Source organism: Hipposideros armiger, unplaced genomic scaffold (assembly GCF_001890085.2).
Source record: "Hipposideros armiger isolate ML-2016 unplaced genomic scaffold, ASM189008v1 scaffold_85, whole genome shotgun sequence".
Lineage (NCBI taxonomy): Eukaryota > Metazoa > Chordata > Mammalia > Chiroptera > Hipposideridae > Hipposideros > Hipposideros armiger.
The window spans coordinates 389,827-408,578 of NW_017731435.1; the positions used below are offsets into that span (position 1 = coordinate 389,827).

The 18,752-nt window shown below is 61.8% G+C and overlaps 1 protein-coding gene across 6 annotated transcripts in view; it reads right to left on the reverse strand.

Moving 5' to 3' along the window:
• Positions 1 to 13,053, reverse strand: part of ADGRA1 (adhesion G protein-coupled receptor A1) — a 31,341-nt gene extending 18,288 nt beyond the window's left edge. For 2 of the 6 annotated variants that reach the window (XR_002124200.1, XM_019644062.1), the window contains exons 1-4: positions 12,117 to 13,053; positions 11,260 to 11,457; positions 4,502 to 4,625; positions 155 to 300 (exon numbers count right to left, since the gene is read on the reverse strand). Coding sequence is in view for 5 of the 6 variants with exons in the window: in XM_019644062.1 (XP_019499607.1) it covers positions 155 to 300; positions 4,502 to 4,625; positions 11,260 to 11,457; positions 12,117 to 12,304 (656 nt within the window). In the remaining variant the exon portion in view is untranslated. The other 4 variants (XM_019644063.1, XM_019644064.1, XM_019644066.1 and 1 more) reach the window with 4 other exon arrangements.
• Between the last annotated feature and the right edge of the window lie 5,699 nt (positions 13,054 to 18,752).

Genomic DNA, 18,752 nt, shown 5'->3' on the forward strand with positions numbered 1-18,752 from the left:
CCCCCCACCCTGCCCCCAGCACCCGGACCCACCCCTGGCCACCTGTGTGGATTGCATCATCCTTGGGCCCCAAGTTTCCCTGTGAGCCACTTTGCGGAGACCCCAGCTGCAGGTCTAGGGCTGGCTCACAGCTCGGGGGCCGGAGCTTGGGTACCTGAGCAGGGGCTGCTGGGAGTACGGCGGCTGGTCTGCGCCAGGGCTCGGCGGGGCCTTCTTGGTCACCTGCTTGTAGATGTTCCTGGCGGTCACTGCGATCCACAGCATGGTGGACAGCGTGGAGTAGTGCAGCACGATGCCCACCTGGGGGGAGAGGCAGGTCAGCCCCCGCCCTCCCCACCGGTCGTTGCCAGAGCCAGTCCACACCCCCCCGGCACCCTCTCATCCTCAGGGGACAGCTCGGCAGTGACAGGAAACGAGGCTGCAGGAGGGCACTGGGGTTCTTAGGTCAGGCAGACGCCACACGGCACAGGGGCCGTGGAGCCCGAGGGAGTCGCCTGGGCTGCGAAGAGCCTGGAAGCTTTGCTGTCCTGCAGCGGCGTGGGGGCGCGGGGCCCGTGGCCTGTCTGAGAGGCGTCCCTGGGTGTGGTCCTCTGGGGCTGGCTCCACACGTGTCCCTGAGTGGGGTGCATGCCGTGCCGTGCGTGGGGCCCATGCACACACGTCCCCGTGGTTGGCGCGGCCCAGGCACGGACCCCAGAGCTCCAGGGAGCCCGTCCTCTGGGCTCTCCCCACACAGGTGCCACCTGGTCTGCCAGGCACCGGTATTTGCCTGTGAGTAAAGCACCTCCTGGATCAGATACTCAAGTTTGCTCCCCGCGAGTCAGGGTTGCTCCCAGCTATGGAGACAGCGTGAGTCTGTCCTGTCGCCCACACTTCCTGCGTCGCTACTCAGCGTTCCAGCTCCACCCGCTCTATAAACGAGGTTACCTTTGAAGTAATAACCTGACATTTTGTAAGGACAAGGAAAATGCGGCTATAATTGGGAAGGACATACATGTTTAAGGAACGAACACAGGTTCTCTGAATAAAGCTAGCATTACAGAGACGCATCAAATCCCCAGCTCAGTTTCTACTTATGAGAAAGCGCCACGGTAACTGCAGCGCGCTTGGTGGGTGGATGGGAAGGCCCAGCGCTGCGTTTATGGCTTTGGAGGGGCTCCCCGCTCACACGTGGCAGTGCAGCCTTTGTCTCACTTGGCCTGGGCCCTCGTTGCGTCGCGTGGGCTCCATCTCGAGCACATGGCCTCACCCGCCTGGCCGACAGTGGGAGGTGCTAGGAACTGAGAGGATGAACTCTGCCCCAGAAGAAGAGGCAGGCAGGGGGACCGTGTCGCTGACCCTCGATCGAAGGATGGCCTTTCTTTTCAGGGGACAGCAGTGTGGCTGTCATCAGGTATAAATAGAAACAGTCAGAGACACTTCCTCAGAAGGAGCCCAACCCCAGGCCTTTGTCTCTGGAGCTGAGCAGGCGAGGAGGCAGCACGCAGGGCCGGGAGGAGGACTCCCAGAAGGAGTGGCTCTGAGCCTCGGCCAGACTGCACGTCTGGGGATTTCGAGAAGGTGTGAACCGCAGGGCTCTGTCTCCCAGACGGCGCCTTAGGCTGCACACAGGGAGAGGTCGCAGGGACAGCGCCCTGTCTTTCCGACAGCCCTCTGCAGCCATCCCGTGCTTCTGGGCTCGGGCAGCACCGACGCACCATTACTGTGTGAGAACAGCCGGTCGCTGTGTATGTCCGGGATGTCACTTCATACTTTAATGAGGCACATGGTCAGTTTTGTTACCATGACAACCGTCTGTGCCCTCCACCATCCGGAGCTTTGGACACGCCATTGCTTCACCGTAAGGCGGAGTGGCACCTGGACAGGGGAGGCTGGCCCGAGTCCTGTGTCCAGCACCAGGGTGGTGCCAGGCGTCGCTGTCAAGGTGGGGCCAGCCTGGCTGCCTATAACGAGTTGGCTCAGGCAGTTACGGAGGCCAAGGAAGCCCCAGGGCTGCAGCCGGCACACTGGAGGCCCAGGTGACCGGTGGGTTAGCTCCGGCTGGTGTCTGAGTCAGTGGCAGGAGGCCGACATCGTGGCTGAGACAGGGACAGGGAGCTCGCCCTCACGCGCCCCCTTGTTCTCTTCAGGCCCCCAGAGGACTGGGCGAGGCCACCCACGCCGGGGAGGGCCGTCCGCTTGCCAAACATCCTCACAGACCCACCCAGAATCACATCTGACCCGTCACACGAACACACACAGCAGCCACCACACCTTCCTGCACCTCCTGGTCTCGTGTGCACCACGTGGCGGGGGACCTGAGCCGGGCGAGCCTGGCTGACGCTCGGCCACGGTGGCCGATGCCTCTGCTGGCTCCTGCAGAGCACAGGCCGGCTTTAGATAAACGCCACAGGGAGAATGTCATCTTGAGGGCTCGTGTGAGGGGTCGCCAGTGCCGCGCCCCCACCCCCTGCACCCCAGCCTCATCTTCGCCCTGTGGGCTCATCTCCCTGGTGCTCCGCCGGTGCCCCCGCCACTGACAGGTGGGTCTGTGCAGTGGAGAAAGGGCGCGGGCTGTTCTCAGCTGCGCCACGGCACCCACAGCCCCTGGTGCATTTGTGTGACTGAACGAGTGGTCGAATGAATGATGCCCCTGTTCCCTCCTGGAAACACAGTCGGAAGGTCAGGACGGCGTGGCCCCCAGAGCTCAGGGCTGGCTGCCTCCAGCAGCATTCGGAGGTTGTCACCACAGGACACGATTTCGGTGGATCTTGCGTCTCCAGACAACTCCAGGCTTTCACCTGCCCCTGCCCGCCTGGCACCCTGGCTGCCCACCCCGGCCGAACCGGCCAGGTCTTGGGCACCATGAGGACACCTGGAGGTGACTGCCCACGGGACAGCTCCCAGGTTTTCAGGGGGCGGGGTGCAGGCTCCCCAGTGCCGTGATCACCTGGACCTCTGTGGGCAGGGGGCGGGGAGCTGGCTGCACTGCCCACAGCTCTCAGGGGCTCCGTTCTCCCAGCTGGGCCCTGGCGTGTGGGCGCTCGAGTGGGGAAGTGTGGACGGAGATAAGCCATCAGACAGCCCTCTCCACAGCCGCGCTTACGGGCGGAGCGTGCCTGGGGCTGCCGGGCGCTGGCCTCGGTTGTTCCCAAGCCTGTGGGAAGGCGAAAGGAAGTGGGTCTGCCCCTCAGCGTGATTTTCAGGTACATGCTGGGCCCAGGACGGGCTTCCCCATGGGGTGGGTGGCCCTGACCATGGACTTTCAGGAAAGTGATGTCTCCTCCGTGTACAGGATCCTGGGGAGCGGGGCCCAGGGCACCAGGGCTCTGGAGTAGGGAGCTGTCCACGGGCTGGCGCGCCGCTTGTGGGGGGGCAGGTGTGGGGACAGGACCTCACAGCCGATTATTCCCCAAGGCACCCCTACAGGAGCAGCCGCAGGCCCACCGGTCCCCAGGGTGAGTCGCCAGCCACCGCCGTCTGTGCAGGTGGACAGGTGGTCTTGTGTGAGCAGATGGCCACCGAGGTCAGAGCCAGTCCACACGGGTCCTGCACTAGCCCCACAGCCTCCAGCTCATGCCTGTTGAATTCACAGCAAGCAAGGACAGCGCGCAGCAACGGGACCTTCTCCAGGGTGTCGGCTGCCAGTGTTCCCTCCATGTGGCCCAGGGAGATGCAACCACAAAATGACAGAAGCCAAGCACGTGAGTCCTTGGGGACATGCCCTGTGGTCATGGGGCAGCCCTCACTGGGCCCCTGCCTGTGTGCTGGAGGACACTGCCCACCTGGGGTGACTCTTAACCTGGGGTGACTGTTTACCTGGGGTGACTGCCCACCTGGGGTGACTGTTTACCTGGGGTGACTGCCCACTTGGGGTGACTGCCTACTCTGGAGATGAGCCGGGACTTGAGCAGGTGGATTGGGCTGGAGGGAGAGGAGCAGGGAGGGGCCTTGCGAGTTCTCCTCGGCTTCTCGCTTGTGGAAGGGCCTCTTCTCAGCTCTGACAGCTGAAGGGCAGTTCACGTTTTTCCCTTTCACCTGAGGGGAGCAGGGTACCCTCCTCTGTGGCCTGGACTCCCTGGCAGCCTGCCGGTGACAGTTTCTGCTGCCTGATTAGCAGTCTCAGCATCAGTGCCATGGGTGGTTAACCTGGACGGGGGCGGCAGGTGGCCCCGTCCGCCCCGTGCTCCTGCCCAGCCGTCTCTGCAGGAGAGGCGCGGCGTGTCCCTATTCCTGGCCAAGCACTTTGGTCGGACAGTGAACTTGCAGTTCGCGTGTAACCACAGGCCTCAGAGCAAGCTGGTCCGATTGAAAAGTAAATTGTTCACGCAATGGAGTGCTGGGCAAAGCCGCAGACTCACCTGGGTCTGCAGCAGACGCGCTGGACGCTTAACCACTGCCCACGCGACACAGCTGAGCGCGCACTCGAGAGATTTCATGGCTGCTACACACGTTTCCCCTTAGGAAGGAGTGCCGAGGGCCCTTAACCTGGTTACAAAGTGGCGCCGTGGGCTGCACTCACCGCCTGGCACAGCGTCGGGTACTTGGTGCGGTTGATGCCGCCGGCGAACGCCGTGAAGGTCAGGGCCACGTGCAGACAGAGGTTCAGGAGCGCGTGCCGGCCCTTCCTGCTGATGCGGATGGCGCTGCGGGAAACATGGTGTCTCGTCAGGAGCCGGCACCTCAGCCGGGTGTCGTCCATGGGGGGTCGGGCCGGGGCTGGAGGGGCCACCCAAGGACAGGGTCATGGGAAGGCCCAAGTGCACCCGAGTGAGGGGTCCGGCGTTAAGTCGCCCTGGGGCATTGGGCTGGAAGGGGTTTGGGGAAAGCTCGGACTCCCTGGTCACTGACAGTGAGGGCCCTGGGGGCTTGTCCAGTCACAGAGACGGGGGCCGCGAACTCCTGGTGGTGCCTCCTGGTCCCCAGGACGGGGCTGTCCCCTCTCTGAGCAGAAGTCTGATACCTTGAGGGGAGGCCGTGACTGTGACTAATGACCAGATGAACCCCTAGCGCCATGCCTGTCCCTGGACTCGGCCGTTGCCTGTGGCTGTGACCACGCTGTGACCCTGCCTCGCCCCTGGCTATGCCCCGACTGTGCCTCCAGCCGTGGCTGTGGCCGTACTCGCGCGGCCTTTTCCCCTGACCACGGTCTAGGTGTTGCCCAGGACTTGGATGGGGGCTTGTCCCTGATGTGGCCAGGACCCCTCCCCCACTGCCCAGTGCATCCTCAAGTGACGGGGACACGCCCAGGTCATCTGCCCACTCCAAGGCAGGGGTGGCTGGGAAACCAGCTCAGGAGAAAACCAACTACACTTCCTTTTCCAGGAAAAAGTGCACAATGCAGAGTAAGTGAGGGTCTGCCGGCCGCTCTAACTTCCCATGGTCATGGGCTCTTGGGCGCCCGAACTGGCTCTGCATTGTTGGGGGAAGAACTTCTCTCACCCACTTGCTAGGAACACAGAGGCCAGAATGAGATGCACAGCTGTCCCTGACCCTTTGGCCCAACTTGGCCGCCGCTAAGGCCACCCGGGTGCTGGGTGGGCTCAAGCTGGCTGGCGACGTGTGAAGTACCTTCCAGGGACTTCTTGCTACGGGAGGTAGGAGATCTCGCTTTGGGGCTTGCCTTGGACGGTGAGAGCAGGAAGTCTCGGGGCAGAGCGGGGCCTCACCTCCGGTGCACGAGGTAGGTGATGGCGGAGGCGAGGACACACAGCAGCATGACGGCCGTGCAGGCGTACACCACTGGGTGTAGGAACTCCCCTGGGTGCTGGGGCAGAGACAGCACAGTCTTCAAATCCTGGGGGGAACACAGGCAGAGCACATGAGCCATGTGGCCGAGAGGCGGTGTGCGTGGCAGAGCTGGGCTGTCTCCCCGAGGCCCTGCCGCGCCCCTTCGAGTTGTTCAGGGCATTTTGTGCATCGGGGGTGGGCAGGCAGGATTTGCTAGGTCTCAGCCAAAGCAGACTCCCTGCCAGGGCCGGCAAGCCCCTGCTCAGGTGAGTGCTCAGGGCAGGCGGAGCCGTGGCCTTGTGGGTCCCCACGTGGGACTCCACCTTCAGCAGGTGCTCAGTGGGACGTCTTTACGGGGCTCTGACAGCCCTTGGCCATGTCCTTGGTGACTGGATCCCCTCAGCTGCTGCCATGACAGCAGAGAGACCTCCACATGAAAGTCCCTGGATGCCAAGAGGACTGCTCACACTCTGACCCCCGAGGGAGCTGGCCGCCCATGAGGCCAGAAACAGCAGCTGGGGCTGGAACAAGCAGATGACCAGATGCGACCGAGGGAGGGCCGCTGCAGCACTCTGCAGGCTGCAGGGGACACCACGGGACACCCACGCTTCAGCCCTGACTGTCCACGGACCAGGGAGTCTGAAGCGCTGGTGCCGACATGCACGGAACAGCAGGCTCCCAGCAGGACACATGCGCACACGCAGCCCAAATTCCCACTAAGCCATGAGCTCAGGAGAAAGACGGACAAGAGATGCCAGCCTCCAGGTGACAGGGACACACACGGGAGACCTAGAGGTCCTGCCTGCTCTGGCCAACCAGGGAGGCTGTGCACGCTGGGCCCCCGGGCAGTGTCTGCAGCCCCGGCTTAGGAGGGAAGCCATCCTGGCCTTACAGCCGCACCCAGCAGAGGACGGGGGGCATCGGCTATGCTCCCCATCCTGCAACAAGGGTCCCTCGCCTGTGGAGGATGGGTTTCTGTGACAAAGGACAGACCTGCCTGTTGGTGAAGAAGAGACACTTCATAAGAGCGGTGAAGAAGAGACATTTCATAGGAGCAGTGAAGTCACAGAATGCCATCGTTTGGGGGACATTTGCCGATGATGCCTGGGCTGCTGGAAGCACATACACACCGTAACTCGGGGGCATTTGCCATCTAGCAGGAAGGGGACCCTGGTGACCCCAGAGCTCTAAGGGTTTTCTACATTTGTCACCCTTCCTGCCAAACGTGAAACTGCAAAAGTCACTCTTCTTGGTCAAATCCTGACATCAAATTATCTTTTCACTCGCCGTTTCTTCCACGAGTTTGTTGTTGCAAGGTGGAGAACCTTGGGCACCAGCGATGTCCTCAGGCGAGTTTTGCCGTGGGAGTCTGTGGTTTTCCCTCCCATGACATCCACCCAGGGCGTAAAATAGGCTCGCTGTTCACATCAGCCCCGCTGGCCAGAACACAGGTTTCATGTCCGGACGTGCGGTGCATCCTGTGTCCAGCCCCTCCCTGCTTGTGTCGCGGCCTCTGCTGAACGGTGGGGGTGGGCTCCACGCCTCTGGGGACTTGCCTCCCTTCAGGGACTTCCTTGGGGTGCTGTCACTGTGGTGTGAATGCCCGGGGACCTGCCCGGCCCCGCAAAGACCGCTGACTCTTGGGGGCAGGGATGGTGGCAGAGAGCAGAGCTGACGTCCTGACGCCCTGTCCGTGCGACACGTCACAGCACACCCGTCCCCAGGATTGCAGAAGTGTCTGGCACTCAGAAGCCACATCAGAGTTACAATCAAATGCATCTTATCTGTCGGTTCTTCGTCACATACACAAACTCCCTTCTGTTAAGTCACACAGAAATCATAACAGGCTCCCTGCAAACTCCTTGGCGCGTCCGTTCACAGCCCCGCAGGCCAGCGTTCTCGCTGCCGGGATGTCACCGGCCTTCGGGTGCTCCCTTCTCCTCCGAGGGCCCAGTTTCGAAGCTTCTGCGGAGGGCAGGCAGCCGTGGGGACCCCGAGCCCTGAGCCCCAGGCCTTGGGCAGCTGCACCCATGTTTTATTAGAAACATTCGACTTCCTTTGGACTCCTATTTTTTTCTTTCTCCAAATCAGTTATCAGCTGTGCCTTTCTACATTTTCAGAGGTGACATTTAAAATTCAAAGCAGGTTATGCAGAATGGAGATATATTTTCTATTTTAAAGTTCACACATGTACCAGCTCCTGTTGGGAGAATGCACTTTGCAAGCTCTCCATGAGAAATCCTCATGGTGGTCGAGTGTGTGGCACGTCTCTGGACAAGTTCCCGGAGGCCACGACCCCGCAGCACCCTGTGGACCAGGGACAGGGGTCGGAGCTAGGGCCCCACAGCAGAAAGGCTGGGGGGCGGGAGGGCAGGATGAGGGACCCCGGCCTTCTCACCCCACGGGGTCCTGGCCAGGCCTGCGGCCACTGGGGGCACCCCAGGCGTCCTTCCTCCGGCTCTGTACCAGCCAAGACTGATTTCATCAGAGCCTGGTGTCCCTTGTAGCCTTTTTAATGATAATTGCATCTTATTGATCTGTCAACCTTTCATCAAAGTGTTCCCCGGGGAAAGGCAGAGGCAAAAGATAAGTAATTTATTCATTCGCAGCACAAATTACCCTAATTGGATGTTACATTTACATAGTTTTTTACAGTTGCCTTTGGAGGGGTGTGTGGGCTGGTGGGACCCTGAAGAGCTTTGCACAGGACACGTGAGAAGGATCAGAGGGACGCCCCTTCTAGGGGGTTACTCGCTCAAAATTGTTCGAGATGAGGGCCTTGTTAGGTGGGTGACACCCCATTTGTGGGATGAAGGTAGGTTTTATAAGTGTTTAGAAGCTTAAGCACTGGACTGAGTTAAAAGCAACAAACAGAAGTCGCTGAAGTTCTGAGTGTTCGCAGGATTGAGGGCCGTCCTCCAGGTGCCAGCTGGGCCCCCGCGGGCGGCTTTGCAGGGGCAGCCACTGCACCCCGTGACCGGCGTTGGGCCCAGGGCCTGCCTCACTCAGACGCCCCGCGGCTCCCTCCCTCTCGGCCCCCCTGCGCCCTGCCTGCGAGCTCTCCCGGCTTCGCCCCCTTGGTCTCCACCCAGCTCCCACCCCGCTCTCTTTGGGGGTTTCAATTCCCTTGTTCCTTTTGTCGAATGTGGGGTGCTTCTGTGCAGAACAGGGGCGTCCTGGGCATGTGTGTCTCCGTTCCAGGCACAGCTGGGGCAGACCTGGCCTCTCTCCCTGTCTTGGCTTTGTGCCCCTGGAGGACGTGGCCAAGGACACTGATGACACTGAGTTCAGCCCTGACCTCAGCATGCGGGGACTCTGCCAGGGTCTCCATGAGGTCCCCAGCCCTGCTGTCTCTGGCACCCCTAGGGCCGAGGCCACCCCTGAAGCGAAGCCACCTAGTGGCCTTTGTGCCACTGGAGACTGGCACTCCCCCTGGGTGTGACCTGATGCTGCAGTGACCGTTAGCAGCAGAGGCCACCACCCCCAGGTGACTGGAGTCACCTCTGGCCACAAGACGTGTGACTGGGAGAGCAGTGCCCGTGTGGCCGGGGCTGCCTCCCTCCCAGCGACAGCTGGTCACAGCCAGGCCGTGGACTCTCTGAAAGGAAACAGTGCAGAGGTTTGGACAGTGCCAGCCTCCTGAGCCTGCAGGTCGCTTGCTGCCCCAGGGGAGCGCGAGGGGCACAGAAGCTCACAGGACAGGATGTGGCGAGCACCTGGGACCTGCTGCACTGGGACCCTCACGGCACCAGGACGGAGACAAGGCAGCCCAGGCTGCTTGGTTTACTGACGGTTGCGATCAAGGAGCTGGAGGCTGGGCTGCTGGCTGGGGGAGCCCCTGGATACTCAGACCCCGCCCAGCGCTGGAGGCAGACAGGAGCAGCTCAGAAAAGGGGCTCGGCCCAGCAGGCCGGCCAGAAGACACCGGGACTCAGCACAGTTAAGCTTCAGTGTGTGGCCACAGACACGCCTCCAGAGGCCACGCCTCTTTCCCGGAGGATCTAGAAGGCTGCTAGCGGACCCCAGGTGGCAGGCCACCCCGCGGCTGGGGGTCCAGGCTCCCCATGACACCAGGGAAACCTGCCCATGCGTCTACACCACAGACTCACACACACACAGAGAAGCGCTCGCACCAGAGCTGCCACCCGGCACGTGAGGCTGCACGCTCTCCACTCCTTTCAGAAACGCTGCCCAGGGTGACGTAACTTAGGAAGGACAAAACCCCAACAAACTGCTGAAACGCAGCCTCTCCAGGCAGGAGTCACTGGCTGGTTTTGGGTCTTGAACCAGCCAGCGCAGCGTGCAGACCCCGTGGCTTCAGAGGGGGTGTGTGTGGGGCGGGCCTGGAGCGGACGGAAGGCTTGTTCTCGCTTTCGGGAGCCCCTGCACTTGGTGTGGAAGGGCCGACGGGTCAGAGGTGAGGGGGCACAGAGGGGGCAGGCGGTCACCCGCAGTGGCCCTGAGGGGCGCTGCCCGGCCGCCGCCTGCCTCACCTCTCAGCTCGCCCTCCCTCTGCCAGTGCGACCCGTCGTGTCCTATTGCAAATGGGTATGTAGATCTGAGGATGAATACTGCCACCCTGGAGGCCGTAGCCATGCTGGGCGTGGCACCTGCCGGCAACAAGTGATCCCTTAAGTTGCGGGCCGGGCCAGCTGCTGTCCTCTTTGAGGAGTGGCCTGTGCCCAGGGCACACAGCCTCTCGGATGCCTGACAGGCAGGCTGCTGCTGTCCTTCCAGCCTCCGAGGCGTGGGGCAGCTTTGCGAATGATGCTGGTTTTGGCAAAAAGCATCGCTCTTGTTTGGACATTTCCAACCAAGAAGAAAATGAACCAGGGACTCAGATGGACCAGTCCTTACGAAGCGGACAACTGGGTCTGCACTAGGACCCACTGTTGGCATCTCTGCCATGGCTGCTGCTGGCCACGCTGTCCTACAGCCATCAGCATTCCCTGCACGTGCCCTGCTCCTGTCCCTTATACACACACACAATGCATTATTCACTCGGCCGTCAACCCTCCCGGAGTCCCAACTGGCAGCAACCACGACGAGCGAGGCACACACGAGCCTTCAGGGGGCCCCTTTTTCCAGTGCGACACCCTCCCCATTTGCTGCACGTGCTGCAGAAGCCCACCCACGGCCCCCTGCCATTCTGTCAACTTTCTGAGGGGAAGGGCTGCCAGGGGACAGCCGTGTGCCAGGCGCAGGCAGGACGGGGTGGGAGGGGCCCCAGCCCAAGGCCGTGTGTCCGCCTGAGCTGGGGCCCAGGGCAGACTCTGCTCCACGGACGAAGTGATTCAACATTGCGGCAGCTGTCAGCTAATTAGCATGCTCCACGTGAGCAAGCAGGCAGCGGCCAGGCGGGCAGCCGGAGACCCGCGCCCCGCCCCTGCCCCACGGGACCCCTGTCCCCAAGGACAAGCATGTGTCCACGGCCCACTAACTGCTCACATGACAACTCACTTTTCCTGCCCGGGGCCTTGGTGACTGGGTGGCCGCCCTTGGCATGGCCCCCGCCGGCCCCGAGCGGTGCGGCAGGCGTGGTGGACTCACCATGAGCGCTGTGAAGTCACGGGAGGGTGAGTGCTGGGTGGATGGCGGTGGGTCCCCGGCGCCCGGCTATGTGGCACCTTTCTCCCCGCCGGCCTCCATGGCGGTCCAGAGGTCAAGGTCCCAAACAGCAGCCACGGAGTCCAGCCACGGGCCTCGGGGTCGCCCTGGTGGGGCTGAGGGTGCAGAGGCTGCACCCACCTGTGAAGACAGGGCTGGTCAGGGCAGGCGCCCGCCTGCTGCCTGCAGCCCCAGCACCTCCGGAGTTTGCCTCCATCTCGACTGTTCTCAGCCCGGGCCGCCTGTTGGACTGTCTGGCTCGGGGCTGTGCCCTGCCAGGGACAAGCAGGGTTGGGGAGCCTCAGGGACCTCGGCGGAGCCAGTAGCAGCCAGACTGCCTCCAGGGAGCACTTCCTTTTTCATATTTAAAAATCAACCTGTGCTGTCATCCAGGCACAGGAAACTGAACTCCACCGTTTCGGCTGCACAGCTCTAGAACATGTCTGTCAGTTTAAGTCAAGAGAATGAAATAAACCTTGAATTAACCTCCCAGAGAACAGCCAGCCCCGGGCAGGTGGAACCTTCCGCTGCCTGGATGTGGCCGACCTCGGGCAGGCGCTTTCCTCACAGACAAGGATTTTCGGCGGTGGCTGCATGCCCTCGGCTTGACCCACAGTTGATCAGAACCTGCATTTCCAAGAGCGGGCTTCGCCTCACCCTGTTGGCACTGACGCCCGCCAAACGGCAGTGAATGGACGCTGCGGCCAGCGGCTGCGACCCGGCCTCCCCACGTCTCGCTGCTTCCCCACCTGGGGCCACCCCCGCCCCAGATCCCACAGAAACGCGGCCCAACTTCTCACCTATTTTGGCAGAAGCAGCTGGAGTGGCGACAGTGCCGCGCTTTCCCTTGCCGGCGGCGAGACGTGGCGAGCTCTCTGAGCTGGGTAGTTCCCCATTCCGGGAGGCGGTGGCTGGAGCTTGCAAGTGGAGTTGTCAACAGATTGCAAGCCTGCAGCGGGGGTGAGTCACAGCCAGCGCCGGCAGACATGCAGTGCAATTCTCAGCAGGCAGCTTCCAGGACTCGGCGACAAGTGCCAGCCGCCTCTGCGCCTGCTTCCGAGGGCGACAGCCGGGGACCACGACCGGCGGGAAGTGGGAGCCGTAACCATGGGGATGGGGGAGGCCGTCGGCGCCGCTCCCTGCGGCAGGCTGGGAATGGTCCTTCCCGCGTCCGTCCCACTGCAGAGCGATTTAAAGAGACAACCGGTCAGGCTCTGCCTTCGCTTCCAGCGGTCGGCCACTCACGTTACATCTCCGGGAGGAGGCAGGGGAGAGGGCGGCTGGTTTTATTTTTAAAGGAAACCCCTGTCGGCTGAGGGCTCCGAGAGCAGAAATGTGAACACGGAAACGGATGCTGGAGGAATTTTCAGTCTGAGCATGAGAACACCACGAACCCAAATGTGTGTGCAGGGAGCTGAACCCACAATGAGTCCCTCCCAGCATGAGTCAGCAGGGTGATCCTGCCCGAGTGGCCGGGCAGAAAGAGCCCCGTCCAGGTCTCAGCCCCCAGCCCCGGACAGAGGGGGCGTGGGAGGTGCGGGAGGGGGGACCCCGGCCTATGCTTCCAACTCAGCTCTCCAGGGCACATACAGCTGGGGGTCTGGGCTCAGCTCCCCTGAACCTGGGGGGACCCCACTGCTCTTCCCTTTCATCTCGAAGGCTGTGATGCTGGTGCCTAGAGTCCCCAGGTCCCTGCTGTCCCAGATTTTGAGGGGCCTGAACCTATACTATACTATATGGGGGTGTCATTAAGAATAAAGGAATTAGATGGAGGGGTTCTGTAGGTCTGGCTTCCTTGGCCTCTGAGTGGGGGGTTCCCAATGCTCCTCTGTGGGGTGCTGCATGAGCCTGAACCTCAGATGGGGGCATGAACCCCGAGAGGTCAAGTGACTTTCTGGAGAACAGGCAGCGGCTGTCAGAGCTGGTCCGGACCCACCCTGGTCTCCCGGGTCTGCCAGGGCTGCTCCCCAGGCCTGGCAGGCACCTCGGCGCTCCCTGGGGCCCTGGGCCAGAGGTCCTGGGCTGGGGGGACAGAGAGGGAGGGAGGCAGCAAGACCGAATGGTGGAGGGGGGCTGCCTAGACTCCCCTAGGCTGGGCTGGTCTCCGCAGAGCTTGTGCCCTGATGTCCCGCCCGCCTAAGGTCCTTCCACCAGAACCGTCCACCTACAGGGTGCAACGCGCACTCGGGTCAACCCCTGCCTGCCTCATGGGCTCCCAGCCCAGAAATGACAGAGACAGGTGCGAACGGCCTGCCCAGGCCGGGCTCCCCAGGGCAGGGGGAGGCCCGTTGGTGGCCTCCACCGTCACCAGCCGTGTCCTTCGCTCTGTGTGCAGCCTTGTGTGTTGGTGTTGAGCCTCTCCCAGGAAGCCAGCAATCCGCTGGCCTCAGAGCGGGGCCAGGACCAGAGCCAGACTTCCCAAATCCTGCAGGGGCGGCTCTGAGAGGGGGGCGGGTGGATGGGGGCCAGCCTGGCCTGGGCAGCCCTGGAGAAGCCCCTCCCAGGCCGGGCTCGGCCCTGCCCCACATGCCCTGGGCGGGGGGGCCCATAGCTTCAAAAGGAAAAGGCTGATCAAGTCCCAGACTCGCCTGGGGTCCGGTGGGGTGCACAGAGGCTCCCGAGTGAGGGAACCCTGGAGTCCAGATGGGGCACATGCAGGGTTCTGTGTGCAATGGGGGGCCCTCTGGGGTCTGAGTGGGGCTCAAGGAGAGTCCCTGGATCTTGGGGGGGGGGCTCTCTGGTGGGCCCTTTGAGCAGACAGGCCTGGCTGGCCGCTAACATCCTGACTGTGCACTCCATGGGCTGGACCTAGTGTTGGCCGGCACCCTGAACCCCAGCAGTGAAGGTGGGGTATTCCTCAGGAAGAGCTGGCTGTGTGGCTGCACGTTGGGGCCACCCCAGGAGCCACACCTGTGGGCTCTGGCTCTGCGAGGGGTTGAGGTGCTGGCCAGGTGGCCCCTGCCCGCTCACAGCTGTCTCACCAGACCCGCCTGGGTCTCAGCTCCCCGGTGCCCAGGACTTGGAGCTGCCATGGAGGCGTCTGCTCCAGGCCTGGTCGCGGGCTGGCGGTGAGGACCGGGGTGTAGCAATCCCCTCGCATGACTCCACGTGGCCGGTGGCGCTCTGCACTCAACACAGAGCAGCACAACTGTGAGATGGGGAAACCGAGGCAGAGAGGTCAGACGTTCTGCTGGCCGCCTGGTCAGAGCGGCACTGCCGGGATGGGGCCCACCCTGCCCTTTGCTGCTGCTCTGTGGAGCCCGCCTGGTGCTGCCGGGCGGCCGCTGTCCTCAGAGTGACCGCCATGTCACTGAGCCCCAGACCTCTCCCTTCACAAGACAACGGGCTCAGCTCAGAGAACTCAGAGAGACCACGTTTGACGTGGCTGCATTTCGGAAGTCGCGGTGGCTGTGCTCTGTGTTGGGGGAGTGCCCTGGGCTGGGCCAGCCTCAGGCGCCCTCTGCCCGAGCCCTGCTGTGGAAACACACCCTCAGCATCCTCCTCGCCTGCCTCAGCTCCGAAGCACAGACACTCATCTGCAGAAGCATCCATCAGACACAGGCTCCCCCATGGCGCCGAGAACCCCTCCTGAAACTTACCACGTCTGTAGTTTAATCTGAGTAAAAGACTCGCGCCATCCCAGAAAGGCGTCGCCACAGCCTGCCGGCTCTTGGTCTCTCTCGCTGCACAGAGTCTCCACTGCCGTCTGGAAAGGTCAGCTTTCTGGCACGTTCTATGAGTGCAGGACTCCCCCTGAAGTCTGCACGGCAGGCGTGGGTCTGCGTCCACAGGACAGGCGACCCCGGCCCCAGGACGTCAGAGCCCTGACTCCGTCCACTCAGTAGCCTCCAGCTCTTCCCATCCAGCAATGCCTTTCCTTGTGTGAGGGGAAGTCACACCAACGCGGAGGCAGTGGCCGACTGCCGTGTGGCACGGGCTGGCTGGCACCTGCTCAGGCTCAGCACGGGGCTGGCAGCTATGGGCCCAACTCGTTAGGAGGGCAGCCCACGGGGTGGGTCACCCCCGCTGGGACAGAGCAGGCCAGCTGCCCCTGCGGCTGGAGGGCCAGAGCCCCAGAGACCCACGCCTGGCATGTGCTGGGAGCCAGGTTTCTCCCTGCACCTCTGGCTGCGGGCACCTGTAGGCTGTGAGAGAACAGGTGTCAGACGCCTCAAGACAGGTGTCTGGGTGGATGGAAGCAAAGGTCAGACGGAGGGTCGGGGGCGGCAGCAGTGACTGAGCTGTCACAGCACCGCTCAGGGAGTTGAGGGCGCCGGCTCCCCTGTCTCCCAGATGAGTGTCCGGCCCCACCCCACATGCAGGGTGCTTGCCAAAAATGCACCACCGCTGGAACAAGCGTGCTGCTGACATCTCAGCCGGACTTTCCTCTTTTCGGAACATTTTAGAGCTTTGGAGTCACCCCACTTTTAGCCATTTGAGGAGCTGAAACGGGGAGATGGCCTGAGATGTTACAGGTGGTGTTTCCTGCGTGTGCAGTCTGGCCCTAGAGGGCACGGCCCAGTGTCTGCCCGGTGCCCATGGTTCATGGAGAACAATTAAAGCCGGCTCTCGTGTTGCCGTGGCAACCAGCCGTCTCCCCCCACAGCGTCGGTTTGAATCTGCGCAGCAGACCTTTTCTACAGACTTCCGCCAACAATTCAATCAGCCCTGAGGTGACGCCCCGTTTGAGAACCAAAGAACACTAACCAACGTAGAGGTTCCCAGTGACACCCTTTCTTCGTAAAGCACTCGTCAAAAAACCCAGGAGACCCCAGGCCACAGGTCATGTCCAGGCTCACGCGTCCGGGGCACAGGCCACCCCAGGCTGGGCATAGGGTGCAGTGAGTCCCAGTGGACCCCCATATACGTCCCTGAGTGCCCAGTGCCCGCCCAGGCCTGGCCCACCCCCCATATCCCCCCGGGGCCCATCAGAAGCGCCCCTCTGAGAAGGCGCCCGACGTTAGAATGCACACATTTCTCCTTTGTTCTTTCTGGCCATTCCCAGTGGTTCTTCCGTTGATCCCCCTTGTCCGTCCAGCAAGTCACAGTCTCTCTTCTCCATCTTAATCCCTAGACCTTCCTGGAGCCCAGGCCCTCGGCCCCCCGACCCTGGGGTCCACTCAGTGGGGCTCAGGCAGAGAGTGGGAGGAGGGCCCTGGCCTTGCTGGGGGCGCCTGGAAGGCGGACAAGCAGCTGTGGTGCTATTTGGGATCAGGTGGGGGTGCCTGGCGCCTGAGGGATCTTTGCTGGCTCTGGGGGTCCTGGGGTCCTGTCACGTCCAGAGCCCCATGGACGGACCTGGGCCTGATCTCACAGAGGCTGGTCACAGAGGCGTTTAGTGAAATGTTTATGGTCGTGACGTTAGGCTTTTTTGACTAGTTGTGGTCAGCTGGTTTGCTCTGCTGTTTGCCTACATTACAAAGCAGGGCAGGACAAATCGCTAACATTAATTACAGACCAAAAATCAAGAAACAAGGAAAAAGGACACATTTTGATAAACAGAAACAAAAGAAGAAAAAAACCTTGAATTCTGAAAAAGGATCACCACTTGTGACTATAAGTAAACATTTTTAAAGTCCCCCGGAGCCAAACTTGGCCCTACACAGACCAGCGAGTGGACGGCCCTGGGTCACACGCGTGCCTGGGGGACAGGCCTGGGCTTCAGAATCACTCCCGTGGTGAGCACAGGGACAGGTGTGTCTGCAGGGACGACAGAGCCATGGGGACTGTAGGCAGGGCTGGGGCACCGTCCCCAGAGGGCAGGCGGCCTTGCAGAGGCTTTTTGGGACCATGTTGTTGGGGAGGCTGCTTGGGAGAGTGAAGGACAGAGTGAACGCCCAGACCCCAGGACACTCCCATCAGAGCCCCGCTCAGCCCACTCTGGGAGAAGGGCAGGGTGTCAACTTCACACGAAACCTCAAATCCTTCTCTCCCCAGTTGGCGTGTTTATCTAATTATAGGAGTCGATGAAAGCTCAGATCCCCATTAATTTCACAATATGGTTCCCAGACCCCAAGTATTTGACCAGTGCCTACCACTCCTGAGGGCCCCAGGACCAGGAGTCGGGGTGCCTCACAGCCTGTGTCCCTAGGAGCCACTGCTGTTCCTGCTCCAGACCCTGTGTGCACCTCCCACGTTGTCCCCAGTGGGCTTGGGGCCAGTCCTGTGGCGGCACCCGGACGCGCCCGCGTGGCCTGCAGGGGGCGCCTCTGGGCCACGCGCCAGGCTCTTGAGCTGAAGGAGGCCGTGGGCTTCCTGGCACCACGGGCCCAGCGCTCTCAGAGGGAGCTGCTAGGTTTATGCCTGGAGTGCGGGCTTCCAGGGACCACAGACAGGGGACAGTGTCGTGGCATGGGGGGCGGGGCCATGCGTGAGCCCATAAAAGACTGAGGTGACACTGACTCTGTCATGCTGGGGCTTGGCTCCCAGCAGATGAACGCAGGATTCGGTGAGGCCGAAAAGGAACAACAACGGAGCCACAGACAGGGGGTTCATATCACTATATTACGTTCTCGATGACGGCCGGGGGGAGACACAGGAAGTAGAATCCGCAGGATCTGCGCCATCCAGGACACCTGTGCTTCTCAATGCAGCCACAGCAGTTACTTGCAAAACAATTACTACTTATTACTAATGGCCAACTGGTCACAGCTGATGGCCGTCTAATAACCGAGCCAGCACCTTTCCACGTGAGGCCGAGAGCCTGGAAACTGCCCTCCTGCGTCTTTCCCGACAGACTCTGTTCCCAGAGCCGCTTCCCTCAAGTGTGAGCTGGTGGCCCCTCGGGGCCCGCTGCCCAGGGGAGTCAGGGAAATAAAAGCAGCTGCTTTCTGATCAGCTTCGCGGCGCGGCCCCACCTGGGTTGGCAAGTCCCGGCCCCACGGCCCCAGGATGCGCCTGCTGGGGGTCCTGGAACTCTCCAGAACTTCACAGACTGCGTCAGGGAAGCACTTTACACAGACCACATTAAATTGGAAATAAAATGTGCAAATTCTGTAAATGAGACACTTACGGCTCTTACATTTCTGGCGAGATGTAATAAGCACATGTAAATTTGATGTAAATTTGACATTTTGCATCGAAGCCAGTGATGAGGCTCCTGTGACAACAGCAAACGGGGGCCTGGTCCCCTCCTTGGCCCCACGTCCTCGGCGTGTCAGTGTCACTGACGGCTCCTCCCGTGGGGACACCGCTGGGGCTGGGCTGCCAGGCCCTCTTTCCTCCGGGAGTGATGGTCACTGACCCCAGTGACTCACTGAGACCAATGTCCCTCCAGCGAGGAGGCTCACATGTGTCCTCCGTCACCAGGTCACTAGGATGTGACAATGTCCACCAGCAAGCAAACTCTGTGACCCCTCTCTCGACCTCTACTCCCCGAGACTTTGTCCCCAGCGTCCCCTGGAAGGGCCTCACAGTCAGGTCCCTAACTCATCCCG